This window comes from Leptinotarsa decemlineata, unplaced genomic scaffold, assembly GCF_025532065.1.
Source record: "Leptinotarsa decemlineata unplaced genomic scaffold, Ldec_3_MD MMD2_P_RNA_scaffold_14, whole genome shotgun sequence".
NCBI classification, from domain to species: Eukaryota; Metazoa; Arthropoda; class Insecta; order Coleoptera; family Chrysomelidae; genus Leptinotarsa; species Leptinotarsa decemlineata.
The window spans coordinates 788638-797175 of NW_027412528.1; the positions used below are offsets into that span (position 1 = coordinate 788638).

Sequence of the window (8538 nt, forward strand, 5' to 3'; positions counted from 1 at the left end):
CTAAAGTTCCTTGTTCTTTCCTTTACTATTAACTAGCGATCTCTGCTAATCGTAAAGTGCTATAGAGCAAAGCGCGGCCTTCGGCGCGCTATTTATAGGCACGCGCCGCCGTCTCCCGGCTGGTAAACCCGCAACCACTATGTCCCTGCATTTTTAATCTAATATCTTTAAAAATATTCATTTAAATTACATGCTGTAAAGAGCCATATGGATCTTTATTAAATGTACAATGTATGTACGTGTTAGGAATCACACGTTAAAAGGTAAGACCTCGTTAATCCTTAGCTCGTTGTCGTTCGTACATATTTAATACATATTTTAAACATATTAGCAGAATTGAAATTGATTTATTATTCAAATTAGAGTCAAAATAATATGGACAGCAGTTAGTGACAGTCACTAGTCAAACTAGTCAAAACGGACAAGAAAAATGTCATTTTTTACTGAATTTTGAAAAATATGAGAAAAATGTATTTTCTTTACAACCTAAGATAATGCATATGTTTATTTGAAGACATTATAAATTTATTTCCTCATGAACATTCAAAAACATAAAATTGCAAACCTTGGACGCGAAGTTTTTTATTTATCTTCATTCCTCCGAAAAATTTAAAATACTGTAAATATATTTTTATGGATGTAAATTTTCAGAAACAATAATACTACAAAAGGAAAAAATTAGATGCCTGGTTGAATATAAAAATGCATAAGTTTTTCGCAGATTTCTTCAGGCTAGAGCAATTTCTTAAATAATTCAATTGATGGATGTAGCCGTTACTACATGGTAGGAGATCATCATGAAAAATGATGATTATTTCTATGCAGTTATTACTTCCATCACTTTTTTTCCAAGACTACAAACTGCCTTATAAAGTACTGTTCCCGAGAAGAGAGAACTGGATCCTCCACGAGAAGGAAATATTAAGAGCAGATAGGTAGTTGTTGGTTCACAGATGTATCAAAAACACCTTCCGGTTCTGGTGCAGGTGTTTTCAGTCACAGACCCAGAACAGAGATATCTACCTGCCTAGGAACCTATGCGACTATATTTCAAGCAGAAATTTATGCTATTGAATTGTGTGCGGAGAGATTGGAAGAATCCAACCTCATACACAAGTCAATAAAAATATTCTCTGACAGTCAAGCGGTGTTGGAAGCTCTTGGCTCCTACCGAGCAACGTCTAAATTGGTAGCAAATTGCCAAAAACGACTCTCCTCGATAGGAAAACTTAAGATTGTCTCTGGTCTTGATTCCTGGCCATACTGGCGTAGAAGGCAATGAGGCTGCTGACACCCTTGCAAAGGAGGATGCTGCAAGCAGCTTCATTGGACCAGAATCTGTCATTGGCATCGCTTTAGGCTTTGCCAAACAAAGATTAAACACACCTGGATGGCAAGAAGATTAATGGACTTCTGGCAGAATCTTCCAGGATTGACTCACTCCAAAGTGTTTATTCACCCTTCGAAGTTTGATAGCAAACAGTTGTTGGACTACAGTAGGGATGAACTACGATGTCTAACAGGCCTTCTTACAGGTCACTATCATTTGAATCATCATATGCAGAGACTCGGACTGTCGAATGACAGTGTGTGTCGCCTCTGTTTGGAAAATGATGAAACAACAGAGCATATACTTTGTGCCTGCCTCTCTGGGGACCGAATCAGGTTTTTAGAGTTTGCCGTACTCTTACCATCTGACCTAAAAGACCACTTACCATACAATCTAATCGGCATCGGTAAGATTTGGTCGAGTGTGAATAGGCGTGAGCCATAATAAACCCTTGCGGGTTGCGGTGGAGGGTCGAATAGACCCACTCACTTTGGACCTAACCTAACCTATATCAAAATATGAAATGGATAAATGCTTAAAGTTCATATATCATTTGAACAAAGTATTCGATTGTTTCTGGAAAAACCGTAATCGTTTATATTTCCTATGAAGAATGGTTCAATCAAACTTACTTTTAGATCGATACAAGTAAAGAAAGTGTAATAGTTAACATAACCACACACACTACAAGTCTCGGTTATAGACAGTAACTTTAATCTCAAAAACAGTTTCACTTCCCTTATTCTACTAATGTACTCAAAGTCATTAACTGCTACCAGCAATCATACACTACATTGATTTTACCAACTCTCTTAATAAAGTATTACCTAGTAGATCGAATCCAGCTATTCGATATTGGAGATGAATCTGTATCTTTGGGTTTCACGAATGGTGCCCTTCAAGGCCCCATTTTGCGACCTTTACTCTTACTCTTTATGATATATCATTCAAACTTATCTGGTTGTCTGTATCACTGTCATTTCCAATATTATGCAGATGAAACAAAATTTTAATAATCATTCAATTCTGGAAATGTATGTGATTCATGCTCTGGTGTTAATGAAGACCTTAATAAATTGTATAACATATCAAAGAGAATCATTTGTAATCAATTTTTCCAAGTCTAAATTACTAATTTTTGTGATCAGAGACAACAAAATTCTATCAAATCAGTATTACAATCGGAACCCATTGAAGTTGCAGATTCATAAAAAAACTCGGTTTCAATTATGGGCACAGAGTTGAGGATTAATGGCAATATAACAAAGTGCATCGAAAATGCATATTGCAACCTTGATCTGATTTCAAATTCTTCTTAAATTCTAGACGTCAAGACAAAAAAAAAATTTGTGTGAAACTTGGGTTTCTTCAGCTTTGCAAATGAAGTATATTATCCTAGCCTAACAAACCATGTACTTATGATGCACTGTTTGGAACCTTTGGTGTAGTAATGAATATTACTGGAGTTTTTTCCCAATACCAAATCGTTATTTTTGACACCTGGACACGTGTTTCGATCACCAAGTGATCATCTTCAAAGAGGAAGATTAAAACTAAGAACTAATGCGAGCTAATCCTATTTATGCTATAAAGTTAACCCATACAGGTAAACCATCCAGGCGTACCAACCATACAGGTATACCAACCTAAATTAATTTTACAATTTTGCCTTATCTATTATTTTACAATATATGTTTATATAAAACAATTTTCAGCTATATAAACCATGAGCAAAATCATTGTGCAAAATGCATATGCCCAATTTATTCATGAAATTAGGAATATAATTGAATTGAATAACAATGAGAGTTTACTACAGATATGGTGTTCCATACATAACGTCAATCAATTAAAAGTACTTGAATATTTGTAAGAAAAAATTTTATTTGGACACGCTGTTCACACATTTAATACCAGATATCGATACCTCTTCACCCCTCCAAAATACCATACTTTCCTCTACCAAAGATTATTCATATATATACTATAGATAAGATATATAACATCATTCTCGACTCGCTAAAACAATGACTATGTTCAAATTCACATTGAAAAAATATTACTCTGCGCCAAGTGAAAAGGTACAAGGTATCTGTCGAGCAATTATGTCCTCTCTGCCTTTAAAATGTTTTTTATTATGTAACCACTCCATTCATGATCAGATAATGTTAGTCATCATTTTAATCATAAAATTATCTGTACTATTACTCCTGTCTTGTTATTAATATCTCAGATCTCTTCATTATCATTTACCTTGTAATTAATAATTATTTATCAGTGTTATTATTAGTTGTACATTTAAATATGTCGATATAAAATCGTATCTATTCTATCTTCTACAAATGTAATTTGAATATACTTTTAGATTTCTTCTTCCTTTTTTTGCTTTCATTCTGCTATTTCATGTTTGGGTTGAATGGAAGAGCAGTTAGCAGTATCAGCTGATTGGGGGGTGTCTGAATTTTGCCCTTACACACCAATGTACTTATTCTATTTTAGTTTGAATGACACAGATACAGATAGAGATAATATCTATCTGACATTATTTAAAAACTTAATATATTTTATCTGTTTTCATATACTTTTTTTCAGTTTTTTCATGTCCTGCACAGCAAGTTCTACCTCTTAACATTCATGAGGCTCTGGGAAATTATAGGGTAACGAAAGTACAAAAAATGGACTCTGAACGAGCGCTCCTCAACTATTTCATTACACAGTTTTCCAAAATCGATCCAGACCTTATAGTAGGGCATGATCTGCAAGGATATCAAATCAATATTTTAGCTGATCGTCTTACAAAACAGGACAACAAAACTTTCAGTAAATTGGGAAGAATAAAAAGATCCGAAAATAAAAGACTGGAAAAGCATTTATTTGCTGGTAGACTTGTATGTGATATCAAAATATCAGCCAAAGAACTAATAAAATCGCGATCATACGACCTAGATGCTCTTTGTCAAGTCATTCTTAAACTCAAAGAAAATCAAAGAATTGAACTAGAACCTGAAGACATTCCCAAAATGTATCAGTCAACCAAGGATCTACTGAAACTGATATCATTTACAGTGCAAGATACATCGTACATTCTCAAAATGATGTACGACTTGAATGTTATTCCTCTTGCCTTACAAATCACAAACATAGCTGGTAATATAATGTCGAGGACTTTGATGGGTGGTAGATCAGAACGAAACGAGTTTTTACTATTACATGCATTTTCAGAAAAGAATTATATAGTTCCTGATAAGGAATATAAGAGAAAAGATACCACACTGTCGAGTTCAGCAAGAAAGAAGCCAACTTATTCAGGAGGATTAGTTTTGGAACCCAAGATAGGCTTCTATGATAAGCTCATTTTGCTTATGGATTTTAATTCTTTGTATCCAAGTATAATCCAGGAGTACAATATTTGCTTCACCACTCTGCCAGTAACTAATAGCGAGGATAATCTAGTTTTACCTGATCGAGGGTTACCACCTGGTATATTACCTACTGAAATTAGAAAACTTGTAGAAAGTCGGAGGCAAGTCAAGAAATTGATGAATAGTGCTGACATATCACTTGATTTGAAAATGCAGTACAATATTCGTCAAATGGCGCTCAAATTAACGGCCAACAGTATGTATGGTTGTCTTGGTTTTTCGAATTCACGGTTTTATGCCAAGAATCTAGCAGCACTGGTCACCCATAAGGGACGAGAGATTCTCACAAATACTCGAGATATGGTTGAGAAGATGTGTTATGAGGTAGTTTATGGTGATACTGATAGTATAATGATAAACACAAACATCTTGGAATACGATCAGGTATTCAAAATTGGAACAAAAATTAAACAAGAAGTCAATAAATTGTACAAACAAGTGGAACTTGATATTGATGGAGTATTCAAGTACCTTCTGTTGTTGAAGAAAAAAAAGTATGCTGCTGTTACTTTGACAAAAATAAACGACAATAAATTGAAGGAGGTGAAGGAATATAAGGGATTAGACATCGTAAGAAGGGACTGGTCACAGCTAGCCTGTGGAGCTGGTGAATATATATTGGACCACATTTTGAGTGATCAGTCACCAGATGATAGAATAAATAATATCCACGAGTACTTGAGAAAAATAAGGAAACATATGGAGGAAGGTCAAGTTCCTATCTCTCTACTAGTTATAACAAAGCAATTGACCAAAGACCCAAAAATGTATACTGACAAGAATTCACTGCCTCATGTTCAAGTAGCACTACGATACAACCAACAAAGTGGCGGTCATTTCAGGGCTGGGGATACAGTTCCTTATGTTATATGTGAGGATGGTACTTCTAATTCTGCTTCTCAACGTGCTTACCATATTGAGGAACTGAATAAGTCTGAAACGTTAAAAATAGATGTTAAATATTATTTAGGACAACAAATACACCCAGTGGTGACTAGAATTTGTGAACCGATAGAAGGTACAGATTCTTTCCAAATAGCGGAATGTCTTGGTCTCGATACTAACTCTTTCAAAAAACCCAAACAACACTCTATGGAAGTCATTGGGCAAAACATTTCTAAGCCTGAAGTCAAGTTTAGAAATGTGGATAAATTTAAGTTCAAATGTTACATCTGTAAGCAAGAGAATGTCGTTGATAATCTGTTGGATGGCAATATACGTTTTTTGGAAAAATGCAAGAATTCTGAATGCGGAGTCAGGCCTGTAGAGTACCTACCTTATATCCAAAACCAGCTAGCATTGGCTATTCAGTTGTACATTACTAAATATTATGATAATGAACTTACTTGTGAGGATCCAGCTTGTACGAACGAAACAAATCGACTGCCATTGAAGTTTTTTAAGAAATATCCCGTTTGTACCCTTTGCCAGAAAGGAGTTATGTATCGAACATATACTGAACAACAACTTTACACGCAACTCACCTACTTTCAGCACATATTTGATTTGGGAAAACTGAATAAAGGTGAGTTTTTGAAAATAATTCTCATTTAAAAGTCTTCGAAAAAAATTATGTATCATTTTTGCACAATTTCAAATAAAATGTGTTCTACGACTATTCGTTTGATGTCTATGATTTTTTTCATTGGCTGTAATTTCGATCAAACTACTACTATTAATATTTTTCTGAATCTTGAGCAGATTATTCCCAATGGTGAAATCGTGCATTTGAAATTATGAATGAGTAACATTTGTTAATTAGTTTCATTTACTTCTCACATTCAGGTCGTATTGTTTGTACTGTGAGTCATTGGAAATTTAATGATTTTATAAAAATACAATTTCTAAGGGGTTTTGGCAGTTGAAGACTAATAACTTTTTCGAAACATCACTATATTGATTTAAGTTTTTATGGTACTCTTGTTTTCAAAAACGAAAATTATACAATGTGAACGTAAATAGTCACCTCCTCCTCTTAAATTTTGAATGATACAAGATATCAAGCTCAGACATAATTTACTCGAAAAATGACAAAATTTTTAGTACTTTTTGAAGAGAAAGATAATAGTGTTGCATCACACGTCTCTGAAAGGAAGCTACCAACATTTTTTAATGGAAATGGTGGTCTTGCGATACCTTGTTTGATAGTTAATTTAATTATGTATCTAATTCACTTTTTGAAATCATATCTACTATTCCTGAGTAATTAGCAGTTTCATTTTAAGAATCTGCAAACAAACGGTGTCATATTTTCAGTAAAAAAAAATGATTAAAAACTCACTCCATTTTAAAGATAGTGAAATCCAGGCTGGTAGGCCGAGTTAGAATGGAAATTGGGGTACCAAACGTTTCGTCTGGTACTGCGGTAGACATATTCAATTGTATATACATTAACTGAGAGGATGCACACCAATTTTTTTCATTTGGAACTCTTGATAAAAAATATCTTCACAAGATTTTTCTTCATTAATTTCCAAAACAAAAAACTTTCAACGTGGTTACAAAAGTTGAATCATGTGAACCATGTAACTCTAGAGATGTTATCAATGGCCCAAAGATTCAACTAGAAAATTTCAACATAAAAACAAATTAATTCACTTCAATTCTTTACCAAATATTACTGGTTTGAGTTTTAATAATGAAAATTCTGTTTTTGTCATGAGTTTCAAGGTACAAGGATCGTGATATTGAATTGCTCACTTAGAATTACTTCTTCAACATTGCAAATAGATTTTTTTTTCAGAATATTGTCTGAATACTCACTAGATAGATAAAATCGAAATTGATAATGATCCTTTAATTACCAAGTTTTGCAGAATATACCTCAAAAGTGGAGGTGTTTGTACCATTGTGAAAAATAATTTTAATATAACCTTTCTTAGATGCATTGAAAAAGTTTTTTAATCCTCGATAGCTGTTCTATGCATGCCATTTGATCTAAATCGTTTTCTAATTATGGGTCAGAAACATTTTTTCTTTTATTCAACAACACACGATTCAAAAAACATCTTTGAAACCTGCAGCGGGTGTTGATGAGCATAGTGTCATATGCTGTTGATAATATCATATTTATGCATTCCAAATTTGTTTCTTGTAAATGAATTTCATTTTGAAGGAGGTATCTAAATTGTTTGAAATTATCAAAGTTCATCCCAGAATATAAAAATAAAGGGGTCAGGAATGAAATTGTAAACTACATCGATATAGTTTACTCACCGGTTTTCAAATTAGCGTACCCACATTGTCACAGGTAAACAAAATTCAGGTACTCAATCAAGTTGAATACCTCTGTTATTACCGACAGTGGTGTTTAGATATATAAGGGCTAATATTGTCAATTAATTTTCAGTTTATTGTATTAATTTGAAAATGTCCTTATAAAACGAAACTGCTGTAACATTAGTTACAAATAAAAATGGTAAAAAAAACATAGAAAGTTTCATTTCTCATTTTTCTAATTATTGTGTTTTTTGCATAAGGACTGGACACTGACCTGGAATCTGGATATCATTCACTTCGAGAAACAGTTGAAAAATATTTAAACCACTCAGGTTATTCAGTTATTAACCTAACGGAGCTGTTTTCCGGATTTCTGGTTAGAAATAAACATCCAAATACAATTGAAAGGATAGACGTACCATATGAAGAACTTGAAAATTTCGATGAAGAAGATGAAGAGTTTTAAGTTGTTATTTTTTTACATTTTCGAAGATTTTATGTTTAATTGAAACACTTCATTCATTTACAGTTATTTTATTTATTATTATATGCTTTTTATAAAAATGT

At 33.3% G+C, this 8538-nt stretch overlaps 1 protein-coding gene across 1 annotated transcript in view; it reads left to right on the forward strand.

Moving 5' to 3' along the window:
* Window positions 1-8538, forward strand: part of DNApol-alpha180 (DNA polymerase alpha catalytic subunit) — a 29241-nt gene extending 20703 nt beyond the window's left edge. The window contains exons 8-9 of the mRNA XM_074176362.1: window positions 3923-6277; window positions 8232-8538. Of these exons, the coding sequence (XP_074032463.1) occupies window positions 3923-6277; window positions 8232-8437 (2561 nt within the window). The 3' untranslated portion in view covers window positions 8438-8538. The remainder of the gene's footprint in view (window positions 1-3922; window positions 6278-8231) is intronic.